Source organism: Delphinus delphis, chromosome 6 (genome assembly GCF_949987515.2).
Source record: "Delphinus delphis chromosome 6, mDelDel1.2, whole genome shotgun sequence".
NCBI classification, from domain to species: Eukaryota; Metazoa; Chordata; class Mammalia; order Artiodactyla; family Delphinidae; genus Delphinus; species Delphinus delphis.
The window spans coordinates 36,472,907-36,489,866 of record NC_082688.1 but is presented as its reverse complement, the minus strand read 5'-3'; the positions used below and the strand labels follow the sequence as shown (position 1 = coordinate 36,489,866).

Sequence of the window (16,960 nt, the reverse complement as noted above, 5' to 3'; positions counted from 1 at the left end):
GAGAGAAATTCAAATAGTCCATTACAATACAGTGAGACAAGTACGTTGCTAGAAGTCTGTGCAAGACACGTTGAAGCCTGGAGGAAAAAACCCTTCCCAGGGTAATGGGGAAGTCTTCACAGAGCAGGTAAGACTTAAAAGATGAACAAAAATTTGTTGCCTGTAAATAGGTGCTACAGTTAGTATTTTTATAGATAGAATTTTTTAATAGAAAGTTTTCCCACTCTGGACAGTACATAAGGTTCTTTGTTTCAGAGTAAATAGCAGTTTTATGCGAAAACCCTGTGTAAATGTCTATGAATCAGGCATTCTTTGAATGAACAGAGAAAGCACTGAATACTGTATCTGTAATCACAATGTTGTGTAGCAAACCATCCCAAAACTCCATAGCCTAGAATTATTATTATTTAATAATAATTTATTATTTCTCATGCATTTAGCAGGCCTAGCTGCTTCTGGCTGGGCTCACTTGTGCATCTGCAGTCAGCTGGCAAGTCAGCCAGGGTCTGGCTGGTTTAGGATGCCCTTGGCTAAGTCAGCTCAGCTCTCCTCTTTGTGTCTCTCCCAGCCTTCTAGCAGGCTAGCTCAGGCAGGTTCCCATGGTGGTGGCAGGGGCTCAAGAAAAGAAGTGGAAACATGCAAGTATATGTGCAGGTCTCTACTTACCTCATGCTTGCTACTGTCCACTTAACTAAAGCAAAATCACATGACTAAGTCCAGAGTTAGTGTGAGAGAAATAGATACAGGGAAATGTAAAAAATTGGGGCCATTGCTGCAGTCAATTTGCCACAAACACATACTCTGTGTAAGCTGTGTTCTAGACCTCATGTTACTCTGCAGGTATTACTTGCTAGTGAATTTGCTTCCAGCTGGTTGGATGCTCTGGGTGATAATGAGCAAACTTCTCTGAGCAGTCTGGACCTATTAATCTTATCTCAGTTTTGGGTTTCATTTTTATCCCACTATTGAAATGACATTTATTATTTGGGAGGCTGAAGAGTCATTTGTTTAGTGATATCCATGTCCTATTAAACTCCTTTACATATTCTAGTCACTTAGAATTTTTTTTACTAAAAAGCCATGGTGTCCACAACAAGGAGAAAATACCTTGTGGAGGTTTAAAAAACATGTTTTTAAAGGTCAGTTATTGGGGAATTCCCTGGTGGTCCGGGGGTTAGGACTCGGTGCTTTCACTGCCATGACCTGGGTTCCATCCCTGGTCGGGGAACTAAGATCCTGCAAGCTGCACGGCGTGGCCAAAAAAAAGAAAAACAAAAGGTCAATTATTTAATCTCTCCAACTTAGCTTTTTTTTTTTTTTTTTTTTTTTTTTTTTTTTTGCATACGTGGGCCTCTCACTGTTGTGGCCTCTCCCATTGCGGAGCACAGGCTCCAGACACGCAGGCCCAGAGGCCATGGCTCACAGGCCCAGCTGCTCCGCGGCACGTGGGATCTTCCCAGACCGGGGCATGGACCCGTGTACCCTGCATCGGCAGGCGGACTCTCAACCACTGCGCCACCAGGGAAGCCCCAACTTAGCACTTAATAAGCTAGATTCTTCATGCAAAACTTCAAACTGGGAGAACTCTCAGTCCATCTGTGAAAAGCAAACATTTTATTTATTGAGACCTTAGGAACAAAGCAGCCCCTTTTAACTAGTAGCCTTGGGAATAGGAAACATTAATAACAGTTCATAGAATGTACTCTTTTGGGTCTTTGTCCAGAAGTGACTAAAATATCCAAGATTCAAACCTGGTTTTGTTTGTTTTTAATAAGATTCATGTGAAATGTTTGTTTCATTTTCGTCATCCTCATCATTGGTGAGAAAGGGAAGCTGGAGGGACCAGTAGTAGTAGAAGGGCAGTGGACAGAGAAAGTATTGAGACAAGTGGACAAATGGAGAAATGCCAGAAGGGGTCACTGAAGTAGAAAAGTGAGTGGCCAGGTCAGAAAATAAATCTGCAGAGCCAAGTTCTGAGCAAGAGGTTAGAGCCGCAGAGTCTACCTCGCAGATGGACCCCAATGGCTCTTCCCCCCAGAAGGAAGGTCAGTGTGGCATAAAGGATCACATAGGGTTCCCTTGACTTTGATTTCACTCTGTATCTTAGTTTTTCTGCTAGGTGTGCCCATAGGTGGGAGGGCTTATTGCAGTTCTCAAAAACCATTTTAGGTAGGGTAAGGAACTGGCTAATGAAAGCAGCTGCCTGAGGAAAGATTTCATGATCAAAATTTTTTAAGGGAAATGATAATACTTCAAGAAAATGATTTTTTCACAATTTAAGATGTTGATTTAAAAAATAGACTTAAAATAGGATACTCTATGGACATAAATTCAACCTTGCATTGGCTGCATTCAGAATAATAATCCAAAGTCTTCTCACGGGATAGTGTCATGGGAGAGCACTGGCAGAGTAATCTGGGTTCTAGCCCCGCCTTTGCCCTTTGCTTACTCTGTACATCTCTATCCAGCTGTATAGTGAAGGCTTTGGGACTTGAAGGTCTCTTGCTGTCAGCGCTTACATACTGACATGTTCTTTGGGTCTCTGAGGTTTTTGTAGATCCTAACCTCAGTTACACTGTAATTTTGATTTATAGAGTAAGATGAGTGGGGTGAGGGAGCTGCTATATGGAGTCACATTGAGTATTAATATTGGTGGCAGAAGATCAAAAGAGGCTTGGGGGCTTCCCTGGTGGCGCAGTGGTTGAGAGTCCACCTGCAGATGCAGGGGACACGGGTTTGTGCCCCGGTCCAGGAAGATCCCACATGCCGCTGAGCGGCTGGGCCCGTGAGCCACGGCCCCTGAGCCTGCGTGTCCGGAGCCTCTGCTCCGCAACAGGAAAAAAAAAAGAGGCTTGGTATAAACCCAACTGAGTATAAACCCTCAGTTACTGCCTACTTTTGCCACTAGATGGCAATCAGACATTTGAAAGACTTAAGAATTGACTAGCTAAGACCCTGATGGACCATCTTAAGAAATGAAGAAACTGTCAGCCAGGGCTGTAACTCATGTGTGTCTTAAGCCCTGTCAAACTAGTCAGCAGTAGTTTTAGCAGTGAAAAGGTAGAGTTACCTATAGTTTATACCTTAGGTAGAGTTACCTAAGGTTAAGAATCTTTTATCAAAGAGGGGGATATGATAAAATCATGATGCGTGTAAAGTAAGCAACAGAGAATTGATGAATTCATCAAATACCAGTATACTTGAGTGAAGGACCATTCTTTTTTAAATTTAATTTCATTTTCTACTGAAGTATAGTTGAATTACAATGTTGTATTACTGCTGTACAGCAAAGTGACTCAGTTATACATATATATACATTCTTTTCCATTATGGTTTATCACAGGATATTGAATATAGTTCCATGTGCTATACAGTAGAACCTTGTTGTTTATCAATTCTGTATATACCAGTTTGCATGGTATATATACCATGCAACCCCAAACTCCCAATCCAACGCTCTCCCACCCACCTCCCCCTTGGCAACCGCCAGTCTATTCCCTATAAGGACCATAGTTTGAAACCTTAAAACTGGTAAAGATAAAGAAAGAGATGTAAAAATGGTGTTAACACTAGAGGTGCTGCCACGTGGAAATATAAAAGTTTTTAGTTCAACAAGTTAGAGTAACGCTATGCATGCAAGGTCTATCAGTGAACATTAAGGGAAACGAGAAATGCTTAGGGAACATCTCTGAGCTCTGGATGTGACATCAAGAGAGACAGCTGAGCCCTTCTATATCAGCCGTTAGCAAACTTTTTCTGTGAAGGGTCAGAAAGCAAATATTTTAGGCTTACCAGCCAGTTTAGGCTTACTGTCCACTCAACTCTCCTATTATAGTGTGAGGTAACCATATACAATATGTAAATGAATGGGTGTGACTGTGTTCCAATAAAACTTTACTTACAAACACAGGCAGCGGGCAAGATTTGGCCTGGGTGCCATAGTTTGCCAACCCATTTGTGGGTGAAAGCTAGGGTCCATAAGTAGTTCTCCTTTCTAGGCCTCAGACTCTGGCTTCTGTCAAACGAGTTGGATTAGCTGATCTCCGACATTTTTCAGATTTTGTGTCCTTTAATACCTCTCTCTGAAGCTAAGTGATCCACAAGGCTGACCCAGAGTGATATTTCTTTTATTTTTAAGATCAAATTTAAAAAAAAATCAAGCTTGAACAAATTTGTAAGTTTCTAGAGCAGAATTTCTCAACCTTGACACTATTGACATTTGGGGCCGGATAATCCTTTGTTGTAGGGGAGCTGTCTTATGCATTGTAGGATGTTTAACAGCATCTCTAGACTCCTCTACCTACTAGATGTCAGTTCAGTAGAACACCCCAACCCCCCCGTGTTATGACAACCAAGAATGTCTCCAGACATTGCCATATGCCCCCTGGGAAGCAAGATTACCTCCACTTGAAAACCACAGCTCTAGAGACTTCAAGAGTAACTGGAAGAATAACAAAAATGGAAATCAGGCCATGTAACCCAGGACGGCCACCAAGATAATAAACATACTTCTTTAGGAACAAGGCCAAAAAAGCCAAAACCAAGAGGAACCAAGAGGAACCAAGAGGAACAAGAGGAACAACCTGCATATTAGAAAGAGAATCGCAAGGAATTCCCTGGCGGTCCAGTGGTTAAGACTCCGTGCTTTCACTGCTGAGGGCCCTGGTTCCACCAGGAAACTAGAATCCCACAAGCCTCTCAGCTCAGCCAAAAAAAGCAAAGCAAGCAAAAAAAAGAAAAGAGAAGGGCAATGAGAATTTTATTCACCCAGTTAAGAGGGGCTGGAAAGTTGGTAGCAGATGACTTTTTTTTTTTTTTGGCTGCACCAGGTCTTAGTTGCCACGTGTGGGATCTTCAGTTGCTTGCAGCATGAGGGCTCTTTTAGTTGCGTCGTGCGGGATCTAGTTCCCTGACCAGTGATCGAGGCCGGACCCCCTGCATTGGGAGCTTGGAGTCTTAACCATTGGACCACCAAGGAAGTCATGGTAGCAGATGACTTTTTAATATTGATTTAGATCATTTTATTGAAAGTGTTCCTGAAACCATTGAACCAAAATAGAGGGCTACCTATAATGGGTAGCTGAAAAGTCAAACTAAAACAAAGAAACATGGATGAAGAGAAATATAAAAAAGACCACTATTAAAGAATACCAAGAATATTTACTTTTCACTATTTTATATTATTTGATGAGATCTCTAACAGAAAGAATTCATACTGGGTGAATTCATTAGCCCTTATCTATGGGTCCTGGGTATTTTGTTTTGCTTTGGATAAATCAAGTGTGGTTTATTCCTACAGTAGAATATTATTTAGTAGAGAAAATGCAGTACAGCTTTACACAACTACATAGATGGATCCTTGAAGCTAGGTTTTAAGTGTCAGTAAAGCTGATCCTTTAATAAGGCTAGATCACGTAGCCAGCTTGGAAGTTAGTTGCAAATAAAAGCCAAAATCATCTCTATTCATTAATAAGGGTGTCCTTGTTTTCCATCTACCTTTTATTTATGCCCATATTCTTTTAAGAATTTATTCTCTTCCAAGTGTGATATTAATCATAGTCTACAAGCCCTGATTATCCAAATAGCATTGTACAAGGAAGTTTTTGTTTGTCTTGTTTTGTTTATTTTCCTTACAATGACTTTAACACAGTGTGATATTTTCTGAACAGTGATCTAAGAGATCTAAAAACATTAATTCTAGTCTCAGATTCTACTTTTGACTTGCTCTGTGAGCTGGGGCAGTCTCTCCCCTGCTAAGGAAATGGTTTCTTTATCTGTAATATGGTAGAGAGATTCCCCAACTCTGGCCCCAGGATGGCTGCATAAGAATCATCTTTGAGGCCTTGTTTTAAATTTAGATTTCTGTGCTTCATTCCCAAATTCCAATTCTGTAGTCTAGGGTTAAGGCCTAGGAAGCCCAGGTGTTCTAGTGCATGGCCAGGTTTGAGAACAATTAGAGGTGATCTCCAAGGTCCTTTCAACTCTAAAATGCAGTGGTTATATGAAATATGTATTTCCTAAATAACCTTTATTATATTATTATCTGAAAGCTTTTTTATGTTCTACAAGAAACAATTGAGATTACTACATTGTACTTTCCCCACATACACACATTGGTACAGCTTTACATAAACTTGGTTTGCTATAATGTGGTCAGCTTATGGCTTGGGTGATAATCTTGATCCCCAAAATGTATTAGAAGATGGTTTCTCTTTTCACCAGAATGCTATATCATAGTTTCTTTGTTTTTAATCTTGGATTTAGAGAAGGATTAAATAGTTTGATATCCTGATTTCCATATAACTCTAAGAGTGGAATAAAATTAGAAATTCTATGTGGTTGTTAATTTCTGTTTTTTTTTTCCTTTAATTTACAGAATGCTCTTTTCAGTTGCATTAGCAGAAATGAAAGTAAGTATATTGTTGATGGTTATACAAGCAATCCAAAGAGAAAAACATGGCTTACAGAATATGATTTAGCTGTTATAAATATTGCCAAAACTCTGACATTATAACTTAGGTTGTTACTAAACCGTCTGAAGGAATGTGCACAGCAGGATTCTGATAGGCTCTTTCCTCTGGAGTGTTTGGGCCATTCATGAATTCTAACAATTCCCATGTCCTAATTACAGATTTACAAAGCAGATATCAGTGCTGGGTGTTTTAGAGGAAGATCATGCCCCACTTGGATAAACAGGAAGTTGAGCACTCCCACGTGATATAAACAGAAGTTGAACACTCCCACGTAGTATAACGTAATATAATTGCAGCACTAGCTGAGGGCTGCCTCTCAGTTCATTCAGCAGATATTCACTGACTACTTGCTCTGTGCAGGGCAGATGCACACCTGTGGGGGACACAACCTGTACACAAAGAACTCTGGGACATGGTGGGTATGGGATAGAGTTACTGATAAGGTGCCACGGGAGTTCAGAGGAAGGAGGGATCACATCTTGCAGGGGCGCTTAGAGGTGACTTCATGGAGTTGGTAGCTGAACTGGGCCTTGAAGGATGGACATGATGTGAGCAGTAGAGATTGGAGGAAGGGAATTCCAGCTGAAGGGAACAGCGAGAGCAGTTGGAGATGGGGAAACACGTGTGAGGAGTAAAGAGTTGTTAGGTGAGCTTGGCAGTGGGGTGTATTAAAGTATAAGAAACATTAGCTGTCTGTACTTTATCTTCTACTCTTTCTAACTGGGGTTTAGTTCAAGATTTTCCAGATAGTCTTTAGCACATAATCCTATTTCCTCCCACACTGAGGAAGCCAGCCTAATTGGGGCATCAGAAGACAGGCATCTTTGTCCTATTCTCACTTGTCTCCTCTGTCCTCAGCATCCCTCACCCCTGCCCCCAGTTTTAGCTTCATTGAGGTTGACAATGATAAATGTAGCCATTAATGATTGTTCTTTGTGAATAAAATGAACAATTCAGCAATGAACAATGTAAGTTTGTTAGTAATTTCAAATCAGAAACTTAGCTGGCACAATAGGTATGAAACAGTTTCCTTGTCCAGGAAAGAGGCTTGTCTTGCTATCAGTGTAGTCCTACTTTAGTTCATTTGTATATGATTTTATCATTATCATTATTTCTGGAAGTCGCCTGAGTTCCCTGCTCATTCCTTGGTCTGTGGAATCCACCAGAAACCGGATTCTGGTTCCTCTATAACCATCACTAATTATTATCAGAGGTTTCCTACCTGCCATTTTCTTAACCTTTTCCAGCCATACCTCTACCCTTTTGGCTCCCTTCAGCCTCCCACAGACCCCTTAGCCTCTCCTATGAGGACCTCTTGTTCTTCATTATAAATCCCACATCTGCACCCCCAGCCACTCATCCTGCTCTTCCCAGATACCTTAAATAGTCCACCTTGATTTTTAAAAATACATACGTCCAGAATCGTTTATTCCAAATGTGGGTTTTACTTTTCAGTGTTGAAGCAAGTCATATCAGTTTTGAGGTGAGCACTTTCAATTTAGGCATAGTCTTGGAGATTTTCAAACAGTATAGAACTTTAGGGATTTTGTTTCAAGATGGACAGTTATATAATTTGCAAATTTATGAAGTGGTCCTGATATCTCTTGGTTTTTACTGGTCCTATTTTATAAATGTGAGGTATTTGGGGTTTTGTTTTATTTTGATATGTTTGATTTGTTTTGCTTTGGTTTGCTTTGTTTATGAATCTCCACAGATCCAACGTGGAAGGAAGCTGTTCCAGTGGTTCTCAACATGGGTGCTATTAGCATTTTGGGAGACAGTTTCGATTATATGAGACTTTCCTGTACGTTGCACAGCCCTGACCCCCATGTGCTAAATGCCAGCAGTCATCCTTAAGTCATCATGAAAACCAGAAACACTTCCACATGCATCCAAATTCTCCCAGGGGCTGGTACTGCTCCTGCTGAGAACCACCGCACTATAGACTATAAGTTGACAAATAATGACTTTCTCAGACCAGTGAGCGCCTGAATGTCCCCATGGCCATGCTTATAGTAGTGCTGACTTTAACTACGTGTCTTCTATGGCATGGTTTTATTTCTGAAATTCAAAAAGACACATATTGTTCCATCATTATTATGATGATTTAATGTTAACAAATAGCTGATTTCATTTCAATGTAATCTTTTTTCTTCCCCTAGTGGGCTCAGTTTGTTGCAGTTATGCAGGCCATCACACAAACTGCCGAGAATACTGTCAAGCCATTTTTCGAACAGACTCTTCTCCTGGTCCTTCTCAGATCAAAGCAGTGGAAAATTATTGTGCCTCTATTAGTCCACAATTAATACACTGTGTAAACAATTATACCCAATCTTATCCAATGAGGAACCCAACAGATAGTAAGTAAAAGCCACATATTCCTCTCATTTCAATCTTTGGTAAAATAATTTGTAAAAAAAAACGAAGTAAATTCTTGAAGATATCTACAGTCTGGGTCATTTGGGAAATACCAGGCTTCCTTTGGTCTTTAGATTTGGCAGACTGGACATTATCATCACAGCTAAAAGATGCCGAGAAAGACAGGGCTGTCAAGGGTATGAAGAAACAGGCACTCTCTATTCTGAAGTGGGAAAATTCACTGGTATGGATACTTTAAGAGGGAAGATTGGGTTATGCCCATGAGACTTTCAAATAATCATACCTTTTAATCTAGCAATTCTATTTCTCAGAAATTATCCTTCACAAAAACTCACAAATTTTCAAAAATACATCTATACATATAAAGGATGTTTACTACAACATTGCTGGTATAGAGAAAAATTTAAAATGACCTAAACATCCACCAATAGGATATTGATTAAAGTTGATTAAATAAATTATATATCTGTATAATAACTACATTATACAATCAACATACTGGAAGATGTATTATGTAAATCAATGAAGTTAGAACACTCCCTCACACAATACACAAAAATAAACTCAAAATGGCTTAAAGACTTAATTATATGACATGATACCATAAAACTCCTAGAAGAGAACATAGGAGAAACATTCTCTGACATAAATTTTAGCAATATTTTCTTAGATCAGTCTCCCAAGGCAAAAGAAATAGAAGCAAAACAAACAAATGAGACCTACTCAAGCTTACAAGCTTTTGCACAGCAAAGGAAACCATAAACAAAATGAAAAGACAACTGTGGACTGGGAGAAAATATTTATAAACAACACGACCAACAAGGGCTTAATTTCCAAAATATACAAACAGCTTATACAACTCAATATCAAAAAAGTAAACAACCCGATCAAAAAATGGACAGAAGACCTAAATAGACATTTCTCCAAAGAAGACATACAGATGACCAGCAGGCACATGAAAAGATGCTCAATATTGCTAATTGTTAGAGAAATGCAAATCAAAACTACAATGAGTGAGAGGGCAGACAGCAGAAGCAAGAAGAACTATGGAACAAAAGCCACATTCACAGTAATATAGGCAAGATGAATAATATAGGCAAGATGAAAAGGCAGAGGGCTATGTACCAGATGAAGGAACAAGATAAAACCCCAGAAAAACAAGTAAATGAAGTGGAGATAGGCAACCTTCCAGAAAAAGAATTCAGAATAATGATATTGAAGATGATCCAGGACCTCGGAAAAAGAATGGAGGCAAAGATCGAGAAGATGCAAGAAATGTTTAACAAAGATCTAGAAGAATTAAAGAACAAACAAACAGAGATGAACAACACAATAAATGAAATGAAAACTACACTATAAGGAATCAATAGCAGAATAACTGAGGCAGAAGAACAGATAAGTGACTTGGAAGACAGAATGGTGGAATTCACTGCTGCAGAACAGAATAAAGAAAAAAGAATGAAAAGAAATGAAGACAGCCTAAGAGACCTCTGGGACAACATTAAATGCAACAACATTTGCATTATAGGGGTCCCAGAAGGAGAAGAGAGAGAGAAAGGACCCAAGAAAATATTTGAAGAGATTATAGTCGAAAACTTCCCTAACATGGGAAAGGAAATAGCCACCCAAGTCCAGTAAGTGCAGAGAGTCTCATACAGGATAAACCCAAGGAGAAACACGCCGAGATACATAGTAATCAAATTGGCAAAAATTAAAGACAAAGAAAAATTATTGAAAGCAGCAAGGGAAAAACAACAAATAACATACAAAGGAACTCCCATAAGGTTAACAGCTGATTTCTCAGCAGAAACTCTATAAGCCAGAATGGAGTGGCATGATATACTTAAAGTGATGAAAGGGAAGAACTGACAACCAAGATTATTCTACCCAGCACAGATCTCATTCAGATTCGATGGAGGAATCAAAAGCTTAACAGACAAGCAAAAGGTAAGAGAATTCAGCACCACCAAACCAGGTCTACAACAAATGCAAAAGGAACTTCTCTAAGTGGGAAGCACAAGAGAAGAAAACGACCAACAAAAACAAACTCATAACAGTTGAGAAAATGGTCATAGGAACATCATATCGATAATTACCTTAAACATGAATGGATAAAATGCTCCAACCAAAAGACACAGGCTTGCTGAATGGATACAAAAACAAGACCCATATATATGCTGTCTACAAGAGATCCACTTCAGACCTAGGGACACATATAGACTGAAAGTGAGGGGATGGAAAAAGATACTCCATGCAAATGGAAATCAAAAGAAAGCTGGAATAGCAATACTCATATCAGATAAAATAGACTTTAAAATAAAGAATGTTACGAGACAATGTTACAAGGAAGGACACTACATAATGATCAAGGAATCAATCCAAGAAGAAGATATAACAATTATATATAATATTGTAAATATTTATGGTGCACCATAGGAGCACCTCAATACATAAGGCAACTGCTAACAGCTATAAAAGAGGAAATTGACAGTAACACAGTAATAGTGGGGAACTTTAACACCTCACCTACACCAATGGACAGACCATCCAAACAGAAAATTAATAAGGAAACACAAGCTTTAACTGACACAATAGACCAGATAGATTTAATTGATATTTATAGGACATTCCACCCAAAAAGAGCAGATTACACTTTCTCCTCAAGTGCGCATGGAACATTCTCCTGAATAGATCACATCTTGGTTCACAAATCAAGCCTCAGTAAATTTAAGAAAATTGAAATTGTATCAAGCATATTTTCTGACCACAATGCTATGAGATTAGAAATCAATTACAGGGAAAAAAACGTAAAAAACACAAACACGTGGAGGCTAAACAATACGTTACTAAATAACCAAGAGATCACTGAAGAAATCAAAAGAGGAAATCAAAAAATACCTAGAGGGCTTCCCTGGTGGCACAGTGGTTAAGAATCCGCCTGCCAATGCAGGGGAAACGGGTTCAAGCCCTAGTCTGGGAAGATCCCACATGTCATGGAACAACCAAGTCCGTGTGTCACAAGTACTGAGCCTGCACTCTAGAGCCTGTGCTCTGCAACAAGAGAAGCCACCGCAATGAGAAGCCAGTGCACCACAGCAAATAGTAGCCCCCGCTCACCTCAACTAGAGAAAAGCCCGGGTGCAGCAACAAAGACCCAGTGCAGCCAAAAATAAAATTAATTAATTTTTAAAAAATCATTTAAAAAACCCTAGAAACAAATGACAGTGAAAACATGACAATCCAAAACTTACGGGATGCAGCAAAAGCAGTTTTAAGAAGGAAGTTTATAGCAATACAAGCCTACCTCAATAAACAAGAAAAATCTCAAATAAACAATCTAACCTTACACCTAAAGGAACTAGAGAAAGAAGAACAAACAAAACCCAAAGTTAGTAGAAGGAAAGAAATCATAAAATCAGAGCAGAAATAAATAGAAACAAAACAATAGCAAAGATCAATAAAACTAAAAGCTGGTTCTTAGAGAAGATAAACAAAATTGATAAACCATTAACCAGACTCATCAAGAAAAAGAGGGAGAGGACTCAAATCAATAAAATTAGAAATGAAAAAGAAGTTACAACAGACACCACAGAAATACAAAACATCCTAAGAGACTACTACAACCAACTCTATGCCAATAAAATCGACAACCTGGAAGAATTGGACAAATTCTTAGAAAAGTATAGCATCCAAGACTGAACCAGGAAGAACTAGAAAATATGAACAGACAAATCACAAGTAATGAAATTGAAACTGTGATTAAAAATCTTCCAACAAACAAAAGTCCAGGACCAGATGGCTTCACAGGTGAATTCTATCAAACATTTAGAGAAGAGCTAATACCCATCCTTCTCAAACTCTTCCAAAAAATTGCAGAGGAAGGAACACTCCCAAACTCATTCTATGAGACCACCATCACCCTGACACCAAAACCAGACTAAGGGGCTTTCCTGGTGGCGCAGTGGTTGAGAGTCCGCCTGCCAATGCAGGGGACATGGGTTTGTGCCCCGGTCTGGGAGAATCCCACATGCCGCGGAGCGGCTGGACCCGTGAGCCATGGCCGCTAAGCCTGCGCTTCTGGAGCCTGTGCTCCGCAACGGGAGAGGCCACAGCAGTGAGAAGCCTGCGTACCGCAAAAAAAAAAAACAAAAAAAAAACCAGACTAAGATACTACAAAAAAAAATTATAGACCAATATCACTGATGAATATAGATGCAAAAATCCTCAACAAAATACTAGCAAACAGAATCCAACAACACATTAAAGGGGTCATACACCATGATCAAGTGGGATTTATCCCAGGGATGCAAGGATTCTTCAATATATGCACATCAATCAATGTGATAACCATATTAACAAACTGAAGAATAAAAACCATATGATCATCTCAATAGATGCAGAAAAAAGCTTTTGACAAAATTCAACACCCGTTTATGATAAAAACTCTCCAGCAAGTGGGCATAGAGGGAACCTACATCAACATAATAAAGGCCATATATGACAAACCCACAGCAAACATCATTCTCAGTGTTGAAAAACTGAAAACATTTCCTCTAACATCAGGAAGAAGACAAGGATGTCCACTCTCGCCACTATTACTAAGCATAGTTTTGGAAGTCCTAGCCACGGCAATCAGAGAAGAAAAAGAAATAAAAGGAATACCAATTGGAAAAGAAGAAGTAAAGCTGTCACTGTTTGCAGATGACATGATACTATACACAGAGAATCCTAAAGATGCCACCAGAAAACTACTAGAGCTAATCAATGAATTTGGTAACGTTTCAGGATACAAAATTAATGCACATAACTAATAAGAACCTGATATATATTTTAAAAAACTCAAAAATTCAGAAAAAAGAAAAAATTAATGCACAGAAATCTCTTGCATTCCTGTACACTAATGATGAAAAATCTGAAAGAGAAATTAAGAAAACACTCCCATTTACCACTGCAACAAAAGGAATAAAATACCTAGGAATAAACCTACCTAGGGAGACAAAAGACCTGTATGCAGAAAACTGTGAGACACTGATGAAAGAAATTAAAGATGATACAAACAGATGGAGAAATATACCATGTTCTTGGATTGGAAGAATCAATATTGTGAACGTGACTATACTACCCAAAGCAATCTACAGATTCAGTGCAATCCCTATCAAATTACCAATGGCATTTTTCACAGAACTAGAACAAAAAATCTTAAAATTTGTATGGAGACACAAAAGACCCCAAATAGCCAAAGCAGTACTGAGGGAAGAAAACGGATCTGGAGGAATCAGGCTCCCTGACTTCAGACTATACTACAAAGCTACAGTAATCAAGACAATATGGTACTGGCACAAAAACAGAAATATAGATCAATGGAACAGCATAGAAAGCCCAGAGATAAACCCACGCACCTGTGGTCAACTAATCTATGACAAAGGAGGCAAGGATATACAATGGAGAAAAGACAGTCTCTTCAATAAGTGGTGCTGGGAAAACTGGACAGCTACATGTGAAAGAATGAAATTAGAACACTCCCTAACACCATACACAAAAATAAACTCAAAATGGATTAGAGACCTAAATGTAAGACTGGGCACTCTAAAACTCTTAGAGGAAAACATAGGAAGAACACTCTTTTACATAAATCACAGGAAGATCTTTTTTGATCCACCTCCTAGAGTAATGGAAATAAAAGCAAAAATAAACAAATGGGATCTAATGAAACTTAAAAGCTTTTGCACAAAGGAAACTACAAACAAGATGAAAAAACTCTCAGAATGGGAGAAAATATTTGCAAACAAATCAACGGACAAAGGATTAATCTCCAAAATATATAAACAGCTCATGCAGCTCAATATTTAAAAAAAACTCAATCCAAAAATGGGCTAAAAACCTAAATAGACATTTCTCCAAAGAAGACATAAAGATGGCAAGGAAGCACATGAAAAGCTGCTCAGGGGCTTCCCTGGTGGCGCAGTGGTTGAGAGTCCGCCTGCTGATGCAGGGGACACGGATTCATGCCCCAGTCTGGGAAGATTCCCCATGCCGCGGAGCGGCTGGGCCCGTGAGCCATGGCTGCTGAGCCTGCGCGTCCGGAGCCTGTGCTCCGCAACGGGAGAGGCCACAACAGTGAGAGGCCCACATACCGAAAAAAAAAGAAAAAAAGCTGCTCAACATCACTAATTATTAGAGAAATGCAAATCAAAACTATAATGAGGTATCACCTCACACCAGTTAGAATGGGCATCATCAGAAAATCTACAAACAACAAATGCTGGAGAGGGTGTGGAGAAAAGGGAACCCTCTTGCACTGTTGGTGGGAATGTAAGTTGATACAGCCACTATGGAGAACAGTATGGAGGTTCCTTAAAAAACTAAAAATAGAATTACCATATGACCCAGCAATCCCACTACTGGTCATATACCCAGAGAAAACCTTAATTCAAAAAGACACATGCACCCCAATGTTCATTGCAGCACTATATACAATAACAAGCTCATGGAAGCAACCTAAATGCCCATCGACAGACGAACGGATAAAGAAGATGTGGTACATATATACAATGGAATATTACTCAGCCGTAAAAAGGAATGAAATTGGGTCATTTGTAGAGACATGGAGGGATCTAGAGACTGTCATACTGAGTGAAATAAGTCAGAAAGAGAAAAACAAATATCGTATATTAACACATGTATGTGGAACCTAGCAAAATGGTACAGAAGAACTGGTTTGCAGGGCAGAAATAGAGTCACAGATGTAGAGAACAAACGTATGGACACCAAGGGGGGAAAGTGGCGGGGGATGGGGGATAGTGTGATGAATTGGGAGATTGGGATTGACATACATACACTATTATGTATAAAATGGATAACTAGTAAGAACCTGCTGTATAAAGATATAAAATTCAAAAATAAATTTTAAAAATAAATAAAAAAAAGAAAACTACAATGAGAGAAGGAAAAGAACTACACCTCACACTAGTCAGAATGGCTGTCATCAAAAAGTCTACAAATAAATGCTGAAGAGGGTGTGGAGAAAAGGGAGCCCACTGACACTGTTGGTGGGAATGTAAATTGGTACAGCCACTATGGAGAACAGTATGGAGGTTCCTTAAAAAACTACAAATAAAGTTACCATATGATCCATCAATCCCACTCTTGGGTATATTTCTGGAAAAGATGAAAACTAATTTAAAAAGATACATGCACCCCAATGTTCATAGCAGCACTGTTTACAATAACCAAGGCATGGGGCTTCCCTGGTGGCACAGTGGTTAAGAATCCGCCTGCCAATGCAGGGAACACAGGTTCGAGCCCTTGTCCGGGAAGATCCCACGTGCTGCAGAGCAACTAAGCCCATGTGCCACAACTACTGAGCCTGTGCTCTAGAGCCCGCGAGCCACAACTGCTGAAGCCCTCGTGGCACAACTACTGAAGCCCCCACACCTAGAGCCCGTGCTCAACAACAAGAGAAGCCACCACATTGAGAAGTCCGTGTACCGCAATGAAGAGTAGCCCCTGCTCGCCGCAACTAGAGAAAGCCCATGCGCAGCAACGAAGACCAAATGCAGCCAAAAATAATTAAATAAGATTTATTTAAAAAAAAAATAGCCAAGGAATGGAAACAACCCAAGTGTTCATCAACAGATAAACGGATAAAGAAGATGTGACATACACACACACACACACACACTCACACACACACACAATGGAATATATTACTCAGCCATAAAAAAGAATGAAATAATACCATTTGCTGTAACATGGATGGAGTGGAGATTATCATACTAAGTGAAGTAAGTCAGACAAAGACAAATACTAAATGATATCACTTATATGTGGAATCTGAAAAATAATACAAATGAACTTTTTACAAAACAGATAGACTCACAGACATAGAAAACAAACTTATGGTTACCAAGGGGGAAGGGGGGTGGGGTGAGGGATAAATTAGAATATGGATTAAGATGTACACTACCACATACAAAATAGGTAAACAACAAAGATTTACTGTATAGCACAGGGAGCTATATTGAATATCTTGTGACAACATATGGAAAAGAATAAAAAAACCCAACATATATATGTATAACCGAATTACTTTGCTGTGCATGTGAAAC

At 39.3% G+C, this 16,960-nt stretch overlaps 1 protein-coding gene across 2 annotated transcripts in view; it reads left to right on the top strand.

Moving 5' to 3' along the window:
* The window catches only part of RECK (reversion inducing cysteine rich protein with kazal motifs), a 73,153-nt gene that overhangs the window by 24,010 nt on the left and 32,183 nt on the right, over positions 1–16,960 (top strand). Inside the window, exons 7-8 of one of the 2 annotated variants that reach the window (XM_060014523.1) lie at positions 6,377–6,410; positions 8,636–8,833. In XM_060014523.1, coding sequence (XP_059870506.1) covers positions 6,377–6,410; positions 8,636–8,833 — 232 coding nt within the window. Of the gene's footprint in view, positions 1–6,376; positions 6,411–8,260; positions 8,278–8,635; positions 8,834–16,960 lie in introns of those variants that run through there. The other variant, XM_069540763.1, reaches the window with a different exon arrangement.